Below are 23,378 nucleotides of genomic sequence, written 5' to 3'. Positions count from 1 at the left end.
TCTGAGGTCAGCATTCCAGCAATAAAGCTGGGCTTTTTGAAAGAGTTAGGTACCAAGAGGGTCAGACTTGGTGATCAATAGGATCTGAGGTCTCTAGGGGACACCAGCAAATACTATGCCTAATTCTTATGTTTGCACACCAGCACGGCTGGGTTTGGGCTGGGGTCTGTGTGTGATGGGATCTACAGATTTCACCTTAGAGTCAGTGCCAGCATAAAGCAGTTTTGTACTAGGTTGGTTATTCCCACTCCTCAGATACCCTCTAATACCCAAACATATTTTATTCAGGGAATTCTTACTGTGTATCAGGGATCTGTTTTATAGTGCAGTTCCCCAAACAGCTGAACGGGTGTACGTGAGGGCATTTCAATCACCTATTTAACTGATTACTTTGGACATGGTCAGTAGACAGCTGTGGCTGAAGCATCCCTGCTAGGAATGCAACAGGCTAAAAGAACAAGCATTTTTGTGGGAGAAAGATGAAGCTTTTGGCCAGGCAGCTCTCCGCTATTTTCCTGTCCGAAGAAGAGCACAGGCCAGTAGAACAATGATCAAAGACATCTGCACTGAGCTTCCTGATACCTCCAACTATTTCTTTACTATCTGGGCTTCTACATTATTTTTTCATTACCCAGATAATGGAAAACCAATTGTGTACTCATCCTGCTAGACTGTGCCAGCCTGCAGATCACCTGGTCTTGAAAAAAATACAGGTCATGAGCATAAATTGTTTGGTCACCCATGAAACAAGTAGTTGATTTTCATCCTGTGTTCGACCCTTGTCCTTCAGCATTTCAGAATGAGTCAAGTTCATCCTCTTCCACTTCATTAAGTACAAAGTCAAAAAGCTATTTTGTATTTTTATATTGGTCTACATGTTGTTTATCAGTTTAACAGACTAGGCATTGAACTAGGTGAAATGAGGAAAACACCCTCTCTGCAGCTGCAGAAGGAACTACTACCAAAAGTCCACTCCGAACTTCAGCAAATTTCAGTTTTGTGCTCTACCAGTCCAGCAGCTTGACTTTCTGTCAGGAGCAAATATGTAATTCCTGTTTTCTTAGAATTTAATAATATATTCAAATAACTTGAAAGTTTCAGCTTTAAGAGGTTTGCCTTCATCGTAAAATGTTTGAACGCAAGTATTCATTCAAATTATTTTTATATGCTCACCAGCCTAGTTTCTATGGTTCCTTTGAAAATCTGATGCTGTTGAGGGGATGTCCAGGTTCCCTGGAGGGTTTTTAGAAATGTGTTCTCTTGTTTGCTAGTTCTTTTGTACGATGTGCTTTTAGGCTCCAATATGTCTTCTCACCTGTCCACACTATGCTGACTCTACCACTTAACTATTAAATACACACATGTAATGGTGAGATATTACAGAAGTCCACTCACTAGTTTCTTACATTTTGGGTTTTGGTGCCATGGTTTTTTTTCTCAGCTATTCAAACTAGCTACGGAAGTGGATTCAAGTACAAAGTTCCCCAGTGATTTCAGTTTTTCTGTTTTTTTTTTTTTCTCTGTATTTGCAAAGACAAGATACTGATTGTCACGTGAGTGAGTCTCTTCACTGATAGACTTGCTAACTACAGAGGAAAAAATTCTCACATTAGACATTATGCTTTACCATATTTATAGCATTGACACTGAATTAATGTCACAGCACACTCCATACTTTTTGAACAGACCTTTGGCAGGCTTGAGAACACATGCAAATGCAGACATTTGTTTTTTTAGGTTTAGTAAAATATTCAGGGTTGGTTATTTATCAAACCCTGCAATAAAAGACTGCTATAACCACACCTTTTTGGTCTGCAGATTATTTTTCCCATATGTAAGTCAAGGATATTAGCATTTATTTAACAGAAGAAAACTTGCAATAAAGACAAAGACACCACGCCTTTTTGGTCTGAATATTATTCGTTCCTTATGTAGTCAAGTATATGAACATCTTTAACATACAGCTCCAGACTAAAGCCCAGACACGAAAGGAAGGCCAAAGTTTTGTTTTTAAACTGGCTAGACTTATGCAATAAGTATTGCATTGGCTGGACCCCATTTCCTTTGCCCAATATAGTTTCATACAAAAACTTAGACATTTCACTACAGAGCCAGCTGTGTCATTCCTGTGTGGTGCCAGAACAGAAACATATTCCAAGAAAACGGCCTCTTCAGACTGCTCAAATCTGGGTGTTTAAAGCCACATGACAGAAAAGCAACTGCTACGGTACTGTTTTCTCACATTTTTGAGACAGTCACGATCAGAGATCTGATACGTTAACCTTCTCACGAAACTCAAGTCATGTGGAAAAACTTACTTCTACGAAAGTTATTAAACTGTAAAAACCGTGAGACCCGATTTAGGCTCTCAAAAAGGTATTGTAAAGGAGAAGCATAAAAAATGCTAATCAGGAGGGGAAATCTAAATATTTTGTGACTTTATTTTAGAAAGACCTAAACAATGCCGTGAGCATGAATGTTAATTACATTTCAAGGATTCCGATTAAAGCTCCAGGAACCCTTTTTAAGAAAGTACTGGTTTTCAATTTGAAAACAATTCTAGCCATCTAGTTTTCCTCTCTCCTACTAAGGGCTTTTGCCTAAAACCAGGATATTTTGTTCTTTAGGGATCAGTCTGGTTTTTGCTGCTTATTGCCCACCTGAAGTCATAAAACACCAATAAGGCTTCAGGTGAGGAATGTGCATCAGGACCGTTAAGTCAACAAAGATCAAGTGCCTGTTTCTTATAAACGAATCCTCCTTAATGAAAAGGAAGAAAGGAAAACAGACCATGAGTAAGCTTGCTTCCAGTCAGAAGCCATCCAGGGGGATGTTTTAACCCAAACTGCATTAGTCTTTTCTTAGAATTATGCAGAACATGCACTAGTCCTTCTCTTTAAACCCATCCCACCTCTGCAGGCATGAAAAGGACACTTGGCTTAGTTACCCACTTCCCCTGAGGCTCAGGCCAGGTACATTTTACAGACTTTTGGCCAAACAGCTGCACAAACTATCACATGAAGAGATGCTATTTGTGACTGGCATATGGGTACTTGGTGGTCATGGGGAAAAAAAGCCCTCGTGTGACACGCTTACTCCAGCTCGAGATGCGACACCGAGAAAAGTAGAATTCTTGCTTGCCTACAGGCTGCTGCCAAAATGCACTCTGGTCAATGTATGTCAGCATAATTACATTGGCAAAGCCTCTAAGCAGAGACCTGGTCCCTGGCCGTGCAGTAAGGGTATGTCTGCTGGGCAACTGTACTGCACAGCTATGCTCTCTCCTTCATTATTTTTTCTCTCCTGTATTTGCTTCTTTTCCACTGTTAAGTGTATCAGTCCAAGACTAAGCTCTAGCTAGTTATAGGAAAGCTTAGGTCTCCAGAGAGGGTCTGGAGTTCAGGGGTACCCAGCATCTGTAGCTGCAAATGAAGCTACTTGGGATTGAGGGGAGAAGTGGTGGTGGACCAGGTTGATGAGGGATGTGATGGAGGAATGCAGATAAACAATTAAGTCCTTCAAAAACACTTTACTCGTTTTTTGCAGTCTGTCATGTCATACAATATGTTCTAACTGTAATTGAGAGTTGAACTGCATATGCGTATAGCCAAATAAAAGCAGATTAAAAAAACATGCAAAGAACAGGAATAACTTGAAACTCAAACAAAATGCTTTTAATTTGTGAAGTTATAGCACAATATTTTCAAATTTGAAAGAATATAGCTTTCTAGGGCTTTGTAACATTCAAATGTATATGTTTAATATAGCTGTAGTCTCCAGATGAAAGTTTCTAAAATTAAGCAAAAGAAAAATCTACAAGAGATTATGGTTTTCTTTAATCGACTCCCACACTGGACTGGTGTTTGTGCAGCCTCAAAATTGCACATGGCTGCCATTCAAGGCACAGCCAGCAAAATGCCTGTCTAAATGCATGCTTTCACAAGAAAGTCCAGCTGATTTTAGATGGGATTTCCTTCATAAATTGTAGTCCGGTCCTTTTCCCCACCTCCAGACATGTTCTCACGCCCCTCCTTGTGCCGACACAGGCGTTCATACAGCTTGTGCAATCAGCTGGTTCAGCTCATCCAAAACTCTTTGTTTTCTTTTTGGTAAGGCAAGTTTTTCAGCCAGATCAGTTTGCTGGCCGAGAATAGGATCACCACTTCCAGGGGCAGTGGGGGACAAATCAGCTCAGGCAGCTCATGAAAATGAGCTTTAAGATGGGATAAAATCTATATACACAACACCAGGCACTATGCACCTACTTGAGCTGACTAATCACCTTGAAATCCTCAGTACATGAAGCGGGACAGACTTCATGAAGCAGTTGTTTAGAACACAAACCCAGTGCAGGTCTTCCGAACCACTCGCCAGAGTGGTCCATCTTCGGCTGCCAGCTCTAGAGGCTGGATGTGAATCACTTCCCTAGTAAGGGATGCATGTTAAAGGATGAAGAGAACAGAATACAAGGCTTACAGCAATTAGGCCATGCACTTGCTCTAGGTGGTTTCTCTCTACCAAATAAAATACAGATTTTTTTATTTAATTAAAAAAAAAAAAAGGTTTATTTCTATACCATGTTTTACATCTTGCCTATTGCCTTGCCAGCTTAGTTAGCAGGACTGCTGAAACACAACAGAAAATAAGAAGTTTCTAAAGAAACCATAGTGTCCAGGATATCCTGCCTTCTCTCAATCCCTGTGTGCAGAAAGCACCCTCCAGCTAAAACTTAGAAGCCTCAGTGGCTCAGAAAATGTCTAGCCAGGTAGAGAGGAATGTGTTTTCTCTCTCCTCCAGACAGAAGGACCTTCACCTCTGTATTCCTGCTTTTGTTTGTGTGCTTTTGCAATATGAACCCACCAGCTGTTTTACTCACCAGGGTGAAGTCCCAGTGTGGTCCCGGAGTGAGAAATGTGAAAGAGCTGCCTCGTCTCAGAGGGTACCTGTGAGCAGAAAAAAAGGAATAAGGTAAATAACTTACAGGTTGCTGTAGCAATTGATAAACTACATCTGATTTCCACAGCTTTGATGGTATCATACATCTTTAGCTGTTAGCACAAAAGTTGCAAAGACAATGATGTAGCATAATCTTTTGGTCTCTCCTTCCTAAAGAGCTGCCAGGATTCCCCATGATGATTGCAGTTGTTAGATTAAAAATCCCACTTTCTACAATAAATGGCTCCATGCAACAGAGGCAGGCAAAAACCTCCCACCGGGCCCTGCAGGCTGGTATGGAGGAAAATATCTCTTTGACCACAAACCTGCCAATCTGACCAAGAGGAAGGATAAAACAATAATAATAATAATAATAAAAAATAATAATATTGTGGCCTCATTTTCCAAGGTTAATGAAGCTGAAATGAAAGAAGGCAACAAACTGCACCTTTGACAATGCAGCCTTGTAGTTTCCCATAAAATTACAACCAGGAATTGAGTTGTGGTCTTTCATTAAGTCATTCTCAATCCAAGAAAGTTAAACCACCAGAAAGCACCACACACAATAGACCGTTTGTATAATCCTTGCTCTTTGAACAATGGTAAACGAACTGCCTTATGCAAGTCATTTATTGTACTAGCACCGAGTTAAGCAAACAAGTTACGTTCCAACTTTCACTGTCTGGTGGACTTAAGGTATGTTTCCAGCAACAATTTTTTAAAGCTTATTCTGGCTGTAGTATGGAGAAACATTTTTGTCTGTCATTGGGTTTCTGCATGTAGAATTTTAGTCCCAAACGGGCCACACTTTTTTTTTCAAAGGCAGCCAGCTGCATCACCTAATGGGGAGAAGATTTCCCCCTTGCTGTCACGAACTCAGACAGAAAAGCCATCTCCTCGCCAGCTGCACCTTTCTTCTTCGTTCTGAGATCCCACAGGATTATCAGAAACCTGGAAATAATATAGGAATGCAAATCCTTCTGACTTTCAGGGGACTTGCGCTCCAGTATTGCTCAGGCATTAATGAAAATTCATCTCACAAAGTATTAGTAGTATTTAATGTCAGCAGCTCTCCCTATCGGAAGAGAAAAAGCATTTGTCTGTAAAAGGTTTGTGCAGGGTGGGGTGTTCTGGATTGGTGTTTGGAAAATATAAGTCAACCACCCAGAAAATACTTTTGCATTTCTACCAGCTAGTGCAGAGCAACAAGATAAATATTTTATGAAGTGTACCTTATTGGAAGCAAGATGTGAAGGAATACAAGATGCTTTTGGTGATGAGGCAGACATTTTATGCAGCAGATATAGACTGCACAGGTGAGCTTATTAGTACTTTTCCTCCAGAAATACATTTCTATGCTGACCCTTTGCTTAGCATATGCCTGTTAACACACATGACACCGTATTTTACTTCAAACTCAAATCTGACAAGAAATCTAACCAGCTGCTTAATGACTGAGCTGGTTCTGTGCTCCTCACTGTAGGAAGGACCTGTGTCCGGGCAGTGGATTTTGTTTCTTGGGATGACCCAAGGAGATGACCCAAAACTGTTATCTGGCACCTGGTACAAAAAAACCAAGACCACTACATGCAAGAAGGGCATATTCTCTTCATTCCCCACTTGTGGTGAAGGAATGTGTCTGATACCTATAAAAAGCTGAAGCAGCCTTAGCAGAAAATTATATACTTTGATCCGGACAGGGAGTGAGAGTTGTTTGGCCACCTCAGTAGGTCCCATGGAATAGGAGTAACACTTCCCTGCAGCTTCTGGGGTGGCTGAAGTCCCCTCAGGACCTATTTAGGGAGCATTTCGCCTTCTCCAAGGGTTCAAGTAAGGTAGCTGCCGTGTAAGCAGTGAAAATGCTAAGCAAGCAGCATCTGCAGTGGAAACCCAGGAAGCAGGAACATTGTCATGGGCTTCAAAGTAGTTAGAATAGTAAATATGCCTTCTATGTTATATATATACACACGTAGACTTAGATACCTAAACATATAGATATCTAAAATAAATACCTAAAATTTATAAATATAAAAAAGAAGCTTGTTCAAAGTACCATATGCAGGAATTACGACTTATGTAAAATCAGAGGAAGCTGTTCCTCAGAGCACATGACCTCCAGGTACCTTAGGATCAGCTAAAACCTTTTAATACAATCACTATGTCTGTGACACTGCTCCAGAAAGGAAAGTGGCATTTCCAAGAGCTGCATACCAGTACACTGATTGCTAGATGGAGAAGAAACTTCTGGAAGGGAACATTCTTTGGGATTTATAAAAGTACATACCGCTCGGGAAGAAAATCTGGGAATGAGCATCGGATTTCTTTGAAATTTAAAATAGAGACATTTTTTCTCATGAGAAAGAAAAATCCTCACTGTTTAATCCCAACATCTAACCTGCTAGACTGCCCAGACCAAAATTTATGAGTTTGATTAAACCTTCCTTGCCTACAGATAGAAAAGCAAAGAGATAATTAATGGTCTGCAAACTGCGCCATGCATAGCTATAAAGAGCTACCAGAATGGACTAAGTCTCTGTCTCTAAGGCAGGCATGAGCTTCCATGCTGAGAAGCAGGAGAATTTTATTGCATGAATCTTGATCTCCGACACCAGAGGCAGCCAAATTGTGGCCTGGAAGCCACATGAGGCTTGCAAACTGTTCAAAGTAACTCCCAGTCACCCAGTATGGATGTGGGTTGCTTGTAACTGCCCCAGCTGCATTGTCTGGGGTCCTGGGTGCACCTCAAATTGTGCACCCCTGCCCACAGGCAGCAACGGGACTGGAGGTATGAAGCTGCCATTGAGAACAAGCAGGAGTCTGGCCCATTTGTACTAATGCACTCAGCTTCCAATCAAATGGAGATTTTATGGGGTATAATCAAGTGAGTCTGGCTACAGCAGCCTTTCAAAAAGCTCAGATTTAAAGGTATTGTACAGCTATCATCATGTCCTCTTACACTCACAGGTTTAAAGCAACCACTGTAGGTTTTCATTTACTGCCCAATGCGTTTCATTCCTATTATACAGGCATTATAATAAGGTTTTAATCCAAAGCAGTGTTTTATTTTGGCACACACGCTGTAAGGCAATGTACCTCATGGGACTGCCTATGCAGCATTTCACTTTCCCCTCTGCTAAAGCTGGGGTGGGACTCATATAACTAAATGCCCGAGATGCCTCCCACTCTGGCCTCCCCACTGTCCTTGAAAAAGGCTTTTTTTGGTGTCTCCTGGAAACCTGCCTGACAGTATCTTCCAAAAGACAACCTGCAGAGATGATCACAAAGGTATTAACTTCTCTACCGCTACTGCTTAATATCAAGACTACATAGCCACTATTCTTTCACGAAAAGGAGAAATGGTCACGTACAAGAGGCATTAACTTGGAAACCTCAGCATTTTGAAATGAGTTGTAGGGGTGAGCAGTACAAAAGAATTAAGGTTAAAAAATCTACAGGCAGCTTTGTTTCCAGTTGTCCACAAGGGTTGAAGAGAAATTTCTCCATCTCAGACTCCATCATCTAAACTTTCTCCCTTGGTCACTCAGCTGTGGGAAGAAATGCAGCTATCCCTCCCACAAAAGGCATGTAATTAATATAGAAATATCTGCCCCAGTTAAAAAGTTCCCTTCAGTCCTCCAAACACACAACACAGATCTTCTGCAACAACAGAGCCTGTTATAGACCGGCTGCTCTTTCCTCCTCTTCAATGGTCCAGTAAGAGGACTCAATCAAGAGAAGAGGGCAAAGCAGAAGTCAGAAACTGCTCTTTCTCACATGCCACCAACATCAACAGTGTCTGGGAGAAGGAATTCTCTTATTTGTTCTAGATCTTGGTATCACAGGCATTTCCCAACCATGTTTTGTTAACAGGAATGAGCCTTTTGTGTTGTAAAGAGATCTTACTGATCCTCCTTCCTTTTCAAGTCTTTGGCCAAGTATGGGGAGCTGAGATCTGCCAGGAACCATAAGGAGTGGCAAACGGACAGATATCAAGGGAAGCAGACTCTCGTGCTAAGTGGAAAAAAGACTTTTAGGAAAGCATGCTCTGTCATCTCAAAGCTTCATCACATCTCATCCCGGTGTCCCCTCTCCAGTCACTGCTTGCTAACTGAGCCTTGATGAGGTACCATTTAAACAATGATCATTGGGATGATTACCTGCAGAACTGCTTATTTTTTGCTCTGCCTGTAGCTCTGCTAGAGCCTGCAAAGCTCTTCAAAAGTACAGAGCCAAATTTAGTCACCTGCATGACTACCACGCATATTACGTGCAAATAGATGACTCATGATTGCAGTGCTCAGATGGGCATCTCTTGCAAGGTCTGTCAAGAATCTGAAGACAGCGCTGGTGAATTAAAGGTCAGCAATGACCGTAAGAGCAATCCTGGAAGTTTTACCTAATGCATCTCACAATACAATGTGAGAAAAAGCAGAGCTGCGTGATGGAGCACTGCACTGTTGGTCATTGCTCAAAACACTGTATGATTGATTGAAACAAGTGCAGAGTGGCCTGGATGTAATGTTTTAGTACCTGAAAATAGCAGAATAAAGTATTATGCTGGTGCCATACAGTTAATTGTTGTGTTTACGGCAAAGCTGTTGCAAGAGCCCAGCCCTATTGTAGGGACATCCATAGATATTCCTGCTGTGTCACCCAAACGAAAAGACTAAAGTTGTGTTCAGTCACTTCCTTGAAAAGATTCTTCTTGATAGACTGTCTCCAGCATAATTTCCTTGTTTAAGACAGGATGAGCAGATACAGACTCTTTCCTTATCTTACCAGGCTCAAGACAAGCAGAAAGTGTTAATTATAGCTGGCTGATTCATGTAACTTTGAAACCTATTTCAAAGTGATTAAGAACTTCAGGGTTATGAAGACAATTACGTGAACACACAAAAATAATTTTTGAGTTGTAAAATGTTGTGGCAACACGCTGGCAAAGCAAATCTCCCCAAACCAAGAGCAGGGGAAGGGCAATCTTGTTGAGACTGTACAGAAAGAACAAACAGTTCTGTTTTGGTACCCCCTGTTTGGTTCAAGAAATTAATGTTCCAGGCTGCCTACCAGCAAATGATGATACTGCCAGTCTTGCCAAGAGTAAATCTTTCCAGAGCCTGTTAAAATAGAGATTGCCATGCTGATGGTCCATAGGCAGATTAGCTATGAAATATTTTTTAACCTTAAAATTGAGCATGTGTCATCTGTATTTTAGAGTTGGCCTGCAAACACGTTTAGAAAACCAGATACCAACATTGAGAGAGGCAGGGGAAGTCCTGAACACAAAACCTGTTCGGCAACATAGCAAGGGAGGAGATGGGGCCCCAATAATCTTAATAGAGGAAGTTTGGGCAATTTAGTAGATAACATATTGATAAAGGCAAGTGGGCAGGCTCAATTGTTTCACATTGAAGCCAGACTAAGGAAACAGTCATTGTTCACCGCCTTCCTTGAATAAACATTGGGATCCTCTCACCAGCACAGGATAGTATGTATGTAGCAATGGCAGTGAGCACTTGGCCAAATTTGTCCTCAGAATTTAATTTCAGGGTTAATGATTCCCTTCAGAGCTGGACACATTTTGAAGTTCAGAAGAGAAGGGTAAACAGCAGTGAAAACACACACCTAATCTTAAATCAATTTATCAAAAAGCAAATGTTTCTTTCAAATACTGTGTTGCTTCTTAAGCATCTTTTTATTGCTTGTCTTCAACCAGAGACAGGGGTTTTTTGTGTTGACTTTTGCTGGGTTTTTCTGAGGAAGAAGGGGGAAAAAGAAAAAAAAGCCATAAATAAGATTTTGGGGTCAACAAAAATCCAAAAGACATCCACAAAGGGTGTGCTAGAATAGACTCCCATTAGTCAGACTAGAGGATAAAGCACAGAAGAGCTTCACTCATCAGGTTAGAGCAAGTTCGCATTAATGTGATTTGAAACATTTTTCTCCCTTTTTACTGTAAATCCGCACCGCCTAGTCAGCATCATTCGACAGTCTGCACTCTTTTTTTACTTATTTTTGATGACTTATCCAGGAAACTGCAGAAATGCTTTGATCTGGCAGTTCTCTTAACTTTTTAAAGTTCCAAAATACATTCTTCAGACTGGGCAGCAATTCCGTGTTTCCTTCCCCTCTGACTTCCAACCCCCCCTTTTTTTTGTTTTCAGAGCAAGCTGTTCTTAAATATAAACCACTTGCACCAGTTAAGTACTAAGATGGTGAATATTACAGCAACATGAACAGATTAAAAGTAAGTCTTTCCCCAAACGAGCAAGCCACACTGGTGAATCCTGTTTTGAATGACAAGAACAGAAAAGCTCCACAAAGAGTCTTTTGAATTTTAATTTAAAGCTTTTCTGCAGGGGGAAAAAAAGAGCCTCTGGATTTCCAACTTACTATAGTTAATATTTCCACTTCAACAATATCCAGAGGCCTTGGCCAGTATAAGAGGCCTCCCAAGCACTATGCAAACAAACTCTGACTAAGGGCACTTACGGCAGTTCTTGTCATGGTTCCTTATCTTGAAAAGCTCCAGGGTAAAAGCCTTACTTGAAGAAAAATCTATTGACAGACATTTTCAATATCTAAAAGCAAAACAGAAGGACTCAGTACTTCAATGGCTGAGAGGAAAATGGTGCTGGTGAACTCCGCATGGAGTTCAAGTTTGCAGACTGCTTCTCCGTCATTAATGCTACCTCATTAATGCTATCGCTGCCAATAGCACACAAAAGGAAGCGGGATACTTACAGCCGTAATTATATAGAGAGCAAAAGAATGACGGAGTTGCTCTCTGGAAATGTGGTTTAGAAAGCTGCAATAACTTTCTGGCAGCATCATCATCACGGTTTGCAACACTGGTGCAATTAGTAATTCTAGCAGTCTCAGCTTTCAAATAGCAAAGCCATGAAAACCCATGGCAGTGGAGTTAAGCAGCAATCAAAAACACTTCAATCCATCTACCACTTGGACAGGACCGAGCAGTGCTACTGCTGAGCTGAGAACTTCTTGTACTTTTCAGACACTCTGGAATAGCCATTATTTTGTTCTTTTATGTTGGAACAACCTCTGCTTCTAAAAGGAAGCGCCTTCAGACATTCTGGGCAGGTTTAAATTATACAAAGAACATTAAATTTTTGTTTAAATAATTTTATGACGTTCAGCGCAGATTGAACGGGAAGAGTGATTTTCCATTTTAGAAGTGTTTGCTCCTCACAGGTATTGGTGGAATATTATAGCTATTTGTCTGAAGAAGCAATCAACGGCAGCACTGAACACAAGCAGATAAGCCCCAAGCAGATTAAACATGCACTGATATCCTTAAATAATCACACGCCTGACCTCTCCAGAGCTGCACATTAACGCTCTCACCACAGCCAACACAGCAACATCTAGTTTCATCTGAGGATTGAAGTGATATCTTTTCACCACAGACTTCCCTTATGACCCAAGCATCTTCCTTCCAGTTTGCCTTCACATTTCCCTCCCCAGCTGGGTATCTGCTCCAAGTCAAATTTGGTAAACGCTAAGCTCCTTAGCACTGTTGCTAAGGCTGGCAGTCAGACCTTTCTGTAGGAGAAAGAGAAGGACTTTTCAGTAGCACATGGTCAAGTCTCCTCTCTTCCCCATCCCGATCCCTGTCCAACTGTTCGAGTTACTTCAACGTTTATGCTTAGCACACAGTGACATTTTTCAAAGGCTTCTGGTTGAATGACACACCGCAACATACCATGACCGAGCACTGAAATGAAACAGATAACAATAGCCTTTTGTGAAGATTATTTGTAAGAGTACCATTTCAGTGATTTAGTTTACAATACGACTGTGCAAACATTTGCGCTGGCCAAACCGAGAGGTAGCAAACATAAGCCTGGGTAGGAAAACCTTCGGTCCACTTTGCTTGCAAGCTGGCCTGCTGAGACAATTCTGCAGCTGCACAGACCTTCTTCAACTGCCATCATGATGGGAACACTGTAAACATCCCAGAGAACATATACTGCTGAGGAAACAAAAGAAAACCTGGATGCCTCAAGGAGTCCATGAATCCAGGCCATGCACAAACTGAGAGGACAGAAGCCTCACTAGGCACGAGCAGAAACTGTGGTGCTCTAGAAGTACGATCCCTCTTACAGGGCACAGGAGGGAGCTGGTGTCCCTACAGACTCATCAGCATTAGTGTTTTCGTGCCAGTGATGCCCCGGGGCATCGCCCAGCTGTTCCCTCACCCAGGCATTCGCCCTTGCCTCCATCCATGCTTTGCTTTGGAAGACAGCAAGAGCAGAGTCTCCTCTGCACAGCCTTATGGCATGCAGGGGCAGAGCTGTACAAAGAAAGGTCCAGTTCTGTAAGCAGGTATTCTTGCCTGCAAGCATGTAAGAGAGGATTATGGCAATAATCCATCACTAGGAAGATAAAAACTTTATTCCTCTTTATTAAGAGAAAAATGAAAGCTGCTGACAGAACTAACATCTTCTGATACATGATTAAGCACATGCTGCGTGTAGTAATCCTGCCCACTTCACAGAGCTATTTGTACTTTCATTTACAGAGATATGATGTAAATGCTGAAGCAGAGGGGGCAGGAGGACTGTAGGGAGAAGCAGTGCAGCTGCTGACAAAATATTTTGCTTGTCAGCAGCCGTGCAAGCGCTCTCACTGCTGCAGGATCATCTCTGGCAGAAGAGCACAGCTCCCTGTGGCAGAGATAATGCAACCCCAGCTCTTGAGCTGCTGTTTCGTGCATCAGGCCCTTGTCAATCAGGTCTGTCGGCCGTGCACGACTTCTCGCATGAATGATGAGCTAGAAGATAATCCTAACAATTAAAAACCAGGAACAGAAATAAAACCACACCAACACCACATGCCAAACCTCGGCTCCCCTTTTCCTGCTCAGTTTATAGCCAGGCCAGGGCTCATCTCATCTGTCAGCCCCCTGACGGGGAGGCAGTTGTCCAGGCTCCCCTGTCACTCCTGGAGAGAGGCTGACACCTCCAGCCAGGCATTTTAAGCTGGCTTGGCTATGCCCTCGAGGCGCCTCTCTTTCTGCATCAGCTATAAAGGAACCTTGTGTGCGGCTCAGATTTAAGCAATCAGCTTTTAGGTGACCAAAGTTAGGTGAAATTAATCTTCCATGCAGTGCTTAGGAGATACCAGCTGACAAAATTTCTAGTTAGAGCTCAGATGCAATATTCATAAATACATTTTTGACTCACTTGACCATGTCATCCTAGCTGTACAGTTGATAGCAGGTACCTCTAAAGGCTTAGAGAAATCTTTAGTCAGGCTTTATTCTAAATAGTTCACATCCTCTTCCGCAATTTTGGTCCCGAGGTCAGAAATGAGCTGTGTTCCAGAGAAACCACCACCACTAAAAAAAATAAAAGCGGACTTCTCAATGCAGAGATGTTAAACTTAATGTGACCAGGTGATAATGCACAAGCACAAAAAATGCCACAAATATCTGGACTGCATTCAAGGAAGAAAGAGAAAGGAAGCAAATGTTATAAACAATAGTCATGCTTACAGGAAAGCACTGTCTCATAGAGATTAGACTTGAAGATAAGGCCGTCTTTGGTGTTTTTGTGTGCCAAAGTGAAGGCCACTGTCGCTGGGTGCTTTAATGAACCGCTGACCCTTTTGGATTAACTTTACCTGATTTTTTTTAATTCCCACAGAAACAAGCTCTTGAGGGCTCCAAGTAAACTTTAAACTTTTCAAACATTTCCAGGCAGGGAGCAAAAGGCTCCAAGTTCAGCTGAAGCTAGTTGTATTTAAACATCACTCTTTCCACTTAGTGTCACCCCCGCAAGCCCCTTCCCCTGCGATACCTATTTTGAACACTCTCAGGGGAAAGCAGTCAGGACAGAAGAATTCCAAGTGCCCAGAAGCCATGGGAGCGAGCTCTGCTGCCCGGCAGCCATGCCAGCTGAGGAAGACTGTGTCGGTTCAAATCCAGACAACTATTTTGAGTTCTTGTGGGAACCAAGCTTAATCCAATAAATATTAGAAGTTATCACAAGAGAACACTCAGGAAAACATACATTTTCGTGCTGACAGGCACAAACTTTTCTCTTTTTTAACTCTAAGCAGCTATGCAAACAGTCACTTCAGCTGTATGTTTTTCTTTTTTTGTGCAAACTGTTGCTGCAGCCCCTGGTATGAATGCAGTTGTGCCACTTGTAGGGCTCAAGGGCTGGAACAGCAACTTAACATGGTGTAACAAGTTCCCACTGACCAGCTGAAGCACCGGCAGCAAACGTGAGGTAGTCTGAGCAAGAGTTCAGTTAGGCTTTTGCTCAGTGAAAGACAACCATCTTTAGCTGAGGCTGAACACATGCATGTATAGGGTTATTAAAGAACAGCTGAAATTTAGTTGTTTACTTGTACTAGCATAGCTTTTTTCTATTATACAGGACCATACTGCAGCTCAAGGCTCTCTTAAAACTGGAGGAGAAGGAGGATTTGTAACAGCAGTGGTACTGCCACGTGTGTATTTAAAGGAAGCCATTTTGCCCTTTGCTATAGCACCAGTGTGGGGACTCATCAGCACTAGAATAATATGCTTGTAATTACTTATGATTCATAACAAAAACAAACCAAGCCACAGGATGGCTTTGGCTTGAAATAACCTAAGCCAGCATTTTTCCTACTGCTCAGGGCAGTTCTGCCGAAGCCATAAAATACAGCATGACTGGGGTGCGGGCAGGTTGCATCCCTTTTCCTGCCCATTCTGGTGCAGGAGAGGCTTTTCTGGCTATGGCCCCACCAGGAACACCCCAGGTAAACAAATGACCTGCAGGACTCCTTGCCAAAAGCTGCCCTGGATGCAAGGTCTGCATGGGATCAAGACAAAACTAGACAAAGCCTTGGAAGAGATTTACTGGGGGCTACTAAGCAGACAGCTTGAAAACTGGTGGAGACTGAGACAGTACAAGAGAAATGAGCTTCATAGATGTCAGTCTTGTTCTTACTTAACACCTAAATCATTGTTGGAAACAGTGCGTTGGGTCAGAGGGACCCTTGTTCTGAACCAGTTCTTATGTTCTTAGGAAAGTTCACCTCCTTCTCATCTTTGTCAGGGCTATAAAAAGATGCCCTGCATTGCTTTGCAGGCTGAAGGAGATTAGCACTTATCCCACACAGCAAAGAAGAAACGGGGGCAGGGTTAGATTTGGGCAGAGCAGAGTAAGCCGGCAGAAGCAGTCGAGGAACCATGGATGAAAAAAATGGAGTTGTAGGAAAAACAGAAAAGGAGACAAGAGAAAAAAATAATCAGAAAATACCAAGGACTAAGGAGCTGGGCAGGAAATGGCTGCAGGGTGGAGCTGTATAATGTAATGTCTATACAATTTAATGGTAAGATCAGAAGAGAAACAGACCTTAGTAGGTGGGTGGTAAGGCGGCACTGAGTGACTTCATATTTTAAATATTTAAACATTACAAGGACTTGAAGGTGTACTTTGCTCTTACAAAAGAGATTGTTTAAGGCTTTTACTTTTTGAAGGCACAGTCCCTTTCATTCTTTTCTTACTAAATGTAAAAATAAGTAAACACATTTAGTGCTGATATCCCAGGCAGCTCTGCAAGCCAGTAACAGATCGACCTGTGCTAAGTTGACACAGGCCAGTAACCACCCCAGGAGAGCTCATTTACTCAAACAGGGTTTGCACTGTTTTATTAAATTCATTTAAGGCACTTTAACTAGTGTGCCTTCTGTGCTCAGGCAAGATAACTGTTCCTTTTCACTGTGACTACCTTTCTTGACACTACTTTAACCTTGAACTACCTCCTTTCCCCTGTGAGTTGAGAGGCTTCAGATTCCTCTTTTCATGCAGCATTTCAGCCTTGCCATTTCCATGAGAGCTTCAGTAGTGGGTCCCAACTGAAGTTAGTCCAAATGGTTGGTACCTGTGCCTGACCTAAGCTTGCAGTCACAGAACCCCAACATAAAACCACATCAGTGTTTCTCAGTCCTCCCTGCCTCCATGCCCATCTGTATGTGTTTAGAACATATCTCACGATGCTTCCTGCTGAGGCTCTCCACTCTGTCTTGCTGGTAGGAAAGCATTAGAGGAGTATCAACTCTCAAATGATTTGGTTCAAGTTCTAGATGACAATTTCCACTTTGAGATACCTTCCATTCTCCTAATGTGGCCAATTTAGCTCAGTTTGCACATGGATGGCGGTAGAGATTAAGTTAGACCTCAGGCTAGAAGCCAAATTCCCTTTATGGGAATGACAGTTTCAGATGTTATTTGGCTATCTGACCATAGGAGCTTTAGAGGCAGTAGCAGATAAGGAACAGACTAAAGAAAGGCCTGCAAGGAGAGGAAAAGAGCTTGAAACTCAGACAAAACAATACAGATGAAGGATTAAGAAATCAGGGAAAATGTAGTTACTGCAGTAGAAAAGGAACTGCTGCCTCCAGGGATAATTTTATGGAGGCTGGCAGTGAAAGGCAGCTGCTCAGGGACCAAGACATATGAGCTAGTATGATGAGAAAGGGAGGAGAGTTCAGACACGAGCCTCTAATCTCTTTCCATGGGAGAAGTATAAATACACCTGAAGTCTGTTTTCAAGCTTTAAACAGAGAGTAATAACAAAGTTTTATTAAAAGCGTTATAGTCATTTCCAGTTATTACAACAAACAAACAAACCACCCACACACAAAATAAATCTCATGTTGCAAGGGGAAAATAGTACCTCTCTAGAAAGAATGTACAGTCTTTAGAAAAGAGAAAATCTGCTAGACGTGTCCACAGGAAATCCATTATTAAAACTCATTCAGCTCAACCAGTGATTATTCATGTTCAAGAGAACATTCTTGGACAGTTATTACAAAGATTACTCTGTCTCTTCTAAAGATTATCCCGAAGCAATTCTTTACACAAAGAAAATCGATTTAGGTTCCAGAACAATCTCAAATCTGCCCTCTTATGTGTATGAATTAGTATTGCAACAGCCCCACTATATGCGACTACAAAGCGCAGTAGGCACAACGCAAAGAGATAATCACTAACAAATCAGAATGAATGTCAAAAAATGAGTAGGAGACCCATTAGTCAGCTGAAATAACAAGCAGCAACACAAAACGTTACATATGTAAACCTGGTTCAGAAAACATGGCTTGATACAATGATAAGGACTATTGCATTGACAACATTGTGTATCTCAACCCTTCACCTACTACAGAGAGCACCTTCCTTCCCAACTGTTGATACAGCACAAGTTAAAACATCAACTCATTTTACTGATATAAACCACCTTAGGGAAGGGGACATGACACCAACAGCAGCTGGCAGCCTTCTAAGCAGGCGAGCCAGGGGCCAGGCTGTGTTGTGGTTAATAGACATTTTGCTGAAAGTCAGCACTTCTGCATCAGCCTCAGTCTGTCCTTAGCTGCTGAGTTTCAAAGCTGAACCCCTCTGTAAAACAGTTATATCTAAGTCAGCTACTCAGGCCCACTGCTTTGAAAGATCACTGTACAAAGTGTAAAGTCTCATGAAACTAATGGCAATGTCATTTGTGAAAGACTTTGAGTACGGGCAACTAATTAGTTAATGCTTTGTAGCACTCTGGGTGATATTTTCCAGCCAGTTTAAGAGACTCATGAACACAACTGGCATTAAAAAAAAAAGTCACCCATGGGAATTAAACCACTTAGGCTCGCTGGAAAACCTTGCATGTAGAGATTTAAACTAAGCCAAGCATTATAACTGACTTCTCGCTGAGCAAGGTATGGAAGCAGTTACAAAGTCTTAAGACCTTTACATGTGCGGGGGAGGGAAATCAGCTTAATTGTAACTTTATGCAGTAGGTTTTTGTGGTCGCTCTGATGCCAAAGACTAACATATTCTGGGTTCTCAGAAATAAATCTGGAACCACCCAGACAACTTTGCAGAAGAGCTTTTAAGTGAAGAGACAGGTGATGAACACTCCCAGCCCTGCTGCGTTCCAGCTCCAGCCCACCCACATGCTGAGAGCCCAGGGCATCCAGGATGTGTTCACATGCTTTGGGTCCCTGCTCGCTTTTCTCCCCCCAAGTCACCTCTGAGCTGAGTTTAAACGGGTTAGGAAAAGTACGTGGTCAGCAGACAGTATGTCACAGAAGAATATTAATTCAGTATGGGAAAGGAAAAAAAGTCAGCCTGTAGTACTCAAGAAATTATTTACTTCCATCCTGGGTGGGGAAGCACTAACCATCTGACTCTGTAAAAAGAAATTAATCCTAAATGTAGCCTCACCAGTCAATTTATTGTAAATAATAATCTCAAAGCCGGAGTGAAAGGAGGAAAAGATCTGTTTCCCGATCCAGTGCTGACACCTAGAGGGAGACGATTTCATTGCGTGCTTGGCAGCTCCTGAGGGGACTGAAAAAGAAATTACAAAGCTCTGCTTGAGCCAGCATTAGCAGTGGCTCTGGAGTCCCTTATTCCATACTCTGGAGTTCCCTGTGTGCACTCCAGCACAGGAGGACAACAGTGAGAAGAAAGCTCCTGGCCTTAACAGCAGTCCAGAAAGACACGAGAAAAAGATGGAGGAGAAAAGGGAGAAGCCTGAGCCTTTTCCAAACAGCACTGGAAAGGCTCTGCCTTCCCAAGAGCTCCTCTGCAGCAGCTCCTGCTGCCTGGCCACCCCACACACTACAGGAAGAGCAAAGTATTTTGCACAACAGCATTAGTGGTATGCAAATCATGCTCAGCCACCTCTGGGATCATAGCCCAGGATTGCCCAGGCTCCCAACAGTGGGTAAGCCTGTTTATGCCTTTCCTAACAGACTTTACCTTTATTCCCCAGACTCAAGGACTCAATCTGCACATGCCTTTTTTTTTTTTTTTTTTTAACCTTTCTCTCTCAACTTTGCATGTTGTGAATGAACTGTTACACCTCAGCCATGGAGGTGAGGAGAAAAAGACATCAGAGAATCCAAGCACAAGCCAGCTCCATCGGAAACCAGGCTGCATCATTGTCTGTCCTTGGGACTGCTTGCTAAAACTTGCAGAAAACTTTAGCCAAGGTTGTTACTACTCCTCCACATAAGGTGGGGCCCACCTGGATTTGCAATTCTAACTACATTATTGGCTTTATGCCTTTTTTTTTTTGTTGTTGTTGTTGAAGTCTGCATTTTCTTTGGCTTCACCAAAATAAAGATCAAGAGTAAAGGTGAGCAGTGAAGGATCCAAATGGAGCAGGGATGGTGCTTGCAGCATGAAGCCTGTAAGACTGTGGCTGCACAGATACACTTTACACCCCTCTTCAGGGTGTAAATGCTTCTTTTGGAGAACTTGTTGACAAGCATGGGGTCCTGCTCAAGGAACAAATTGCCTTGTCCACCTGGGATCCATCCAAACATCTGACAGGTCTGAAATAATCTGTGCCTTTTTCCTCCCTGTTAAGACTACTGGGAGGGCCTCTGTCCTTGCTTTAATTTCTGGGAAGACTTCAAAGTAACCCTAAATAAAATTGCCTGAGGAGGGCAAGGCACTGGGAAGTCAAGGCCTGTGATCAAGCCTGCCTTCCTGTCCATTTGCAGGTAAAGTTGAAGGTTTGGTCAGATAATTGCTTACAATTATGTCAGCACATTTAATAAGGTACTTCCCCTCTCACCAGGATGTGGTAACTGTGGGACCACCAAGTCTATGGCACCGCAGAGTTAAACAGATTTGCTGGCAACCTGTAATTTCAGGTGCAGAGAAACTGAAGAATTATTTACCTTTCTCACAGCAGAGGGATGAGGCACCCCAGCTGAAACAATGATGCTGCAAATTTTAAACAGTTAAAAGAACAGGTATGTACTTAGGCATATGAATACTACATGGAACTGCAGCTGCTTTCCAGGGACCGATGAAATTTGCCCTGCAGAGTCTAAAAGCTGGGCAGGGAGGAAGATGTACAGCTAGGAGGACAAACTTCATGACCATTTAAAATCCTCTTTGGAAGCAAGTCACAAAACTTCACCTTCCATTTTCTCCAGCTCACTGGGTATGTTAATAGTGTGACACAGTTTACTTCTGAAGATGAATCTAATTCTGAAGCTCATGCCTGCAGCCTTTGTGATCAGGGCTTGTCAGGGGGTGACAAAGTCACGCTTGAAAGGGACACTGCCCATGTGTGGCTGAGAAGACATGCACAAAGTAAAGCAGTGGTTGCCCGCTGAGGAAACCCTCCTACCACATTTACCACAGGCCCAGTTCTCCATGACACTCCACTGCATGAAGTATTTTTCCCCATAAAATGCAAAGCAGAAATCCCTCAGCAACAGCCATCCCAGTCACTGTGACAAGCTCTGTGGAAGGTGGCACACTGGCCAACTCATCGTAGGACTTGCTCTTGCAAGACAAAACTCCTTTCAGGAAGAGCTTAGGTGATATTACTTGCTTCCAAGCCAAATTCAAGTTGAATCATCTACCTAGAGTCTGTTTCAGAAACTGGTGGGTGCATTTTCCTAATCTGGAGTATTTTACATTCAGCTGCTAGTCTTGATTAGCAGATGAAGTAATTCCTGCATTCACTTCCATTGCAGGTTTTTAGAAGGCCCTTCAATTATAGCAGTAAAAGGCATCAGTTACCAGGACACCCACACTAAATAAAACCCCACACTATATAAGAGACACTATCTTCAAGAACAGCTTTGATGCAAACATGAGTACCCATTACCTGTGAGCAGAATATTGAAATTTAAATAAAAATTCAGTGTATTCTGAATGTTTGCATTTTTTAACTCTCAAAAAGCAGCCAAACATTGCCAGTATAAAAGGAATACAAGTAGTCAAAATCCATTAGCTTCCCTGGGACTTGTCCATATAAAGCTTAAGTACTGTCTAAACTTCATTCAACCAATTTACATTGGGGGAAAAGGCTTTTCCATCCTCATTAACTGCTTTACTTTAGCAGCATCAGATCATCACCAGCTGTTTCCTCCCCACTTATAAATTATTTTTTAGGGAAACTCATATAATCATTCTGTTTCTCTCACCCCATTGCTTCCCAGTGTTTGTTCATCTCTCACTATCATGTTCCTTTCTGGGAAGAGTTCTTCCTTCCACATATTGTCAGGGATGCCTTATCACTGCTTTCCTTTCTCAGGCATTTCAAAACTTTCCTTTAAGTTTCATTGCTGCAGTGGCTTGACACTCACCAGAAACCCCATGTTTCCTGCTGTTTCTTCAGAGCAACACCACAGACGATAGCAGATTTAAAGCTGATGCAGAAACGAAAGTATAAAATACACCAGCAGATCTGACAGGAAAAGAAGAGACAGGAAAAGAAGAGAAGGGGAGAAAGGGAAAAAAATAAAGAGAGAAGGCAACAAGTGCTTTTAGCCAACTGATAGCAGAGCTAGAAAACAAGCATTAATGGTAGGGATGAAATTTTTCCCGTATCCAGAGAGGAAGTCCTTGCAAGTCAGTCGAGGTCAGAAGTTTCCGTGGCTATCAAATTGACTAGCATTTGAAATAAATCCATTATACAAAGCAGTCTAGGGTAAAATCAGTGAGTTTACTGGCAATTTTGCCATCCATTTCAGTGAGGTCATATTTTCATCTTTGCATTGCTTTAATCTTAGCAATGTTTCAGAAGAAAAGTGTTACTGAAAAGCCCAACAAGAAAGGATTTGCAAATCAGGAAATCAAACACTAATGACAACTTCTCAGTACAACCAATGTCCATAAGAATTTGGGTAGTTCTAGGTCCATCCAAGATTTATAATTGTAAGAATTAAACTTTATCATTCACCAGTATACCTCCCTCATTCACGTACTTTCAGTCACAGGCTCCCAAACTGTGCTTGCTTACTACCACAGACAGCAACATCCACTACAACGGCCAAAAGATACCACTTCCATAGTTATCTCACACAACATATAAATAAATATATTTTAAAATCAGTTACCACCAACTGTCTTTCTCCAAGTCTCCAGCAAAGATGAGCCCCTATTTAAGAATCCTTAATTTATAAAATTATGTTAAAAAATTTTTATATTAGTGCTTGTTCATTATCTACAGAAAGATTCATGGGTTATCTGCAGCCACTAGACATGCACACTAAAATGCTCTAAACCATTTCTCCATACTTTTAATATATGTGAATCTAGACAACTGCTTATCATATTCCCATGTCCTAGATCAGGCAAAGACTGAGTAAATCTTTCTTTTCAGGCAAAAAAAAAAAATTACCTACAGCTTATCCTGAGTACTCTTAAAAAGATACTGGTAAAACAAAACCCCTAATATTTTAATAAGCTAAATTCAAGAAAAACATCACCCTCCTGAATACATAAGGAAGGCCAAGAAGTATTTTGCATTTCTCTTGTGCTATTGTGTTAAAAGAAACTGCTTCTGTGAAGCGGAAGAGGGAAAACAGCTTGGCAGATTTCTTACTTCATAAGAGCTGGAAGTGACTTTAGTGCTGGACATCTACTTTGACACTTCTGAAAAATGGTCTAAGGCATTTG

General features: G+C 41.9%; 1 protein-coding gene across 1 annotated transcript in view; it reads right to left on the bottom strand.

Moving 5' to 3' along the window:
• The window catches only part of NET1 (neuroepithelial cell transforming 1), a 61,275-nt gene that overhangs the window by 19,970 nt on the left and 17,927 nt on the right, over positions 1–23,378 (bottom strand). The window contains exon 2 of the mRNA XM_010581034.1: positions 4,877–4,943. Coding sequence (XP_010579336.1) covers positions 4,877–4,943 — 67 coding nt within the window. The remainder of the gene's footprint in view (positions 1–4,876; positions 4,944–23,378) is intronic.

Source organism: Haliaeetus leucocephalus, unplaced genomic scaffold (assembly GCF_000737465.1).
Source record: "Haliaeetus leucocephalus isolate CR32 unplaced genomic scaffold, Haliaeetus_leucocephalus-4.0 Scaffold751, whole genome shotgun sequence".
NCBI lineage: Eukaryota > Metazoa > Chordata > Aves > Accipitriformes > Accipitridae > Haliaeetus > Haliaeetus leucocephalus.
The sequence above is the reverse complement of the archived record's forward strand: the minus strand, read 5'-3'. Positions and strand labels throughout refer to the sequence as shown.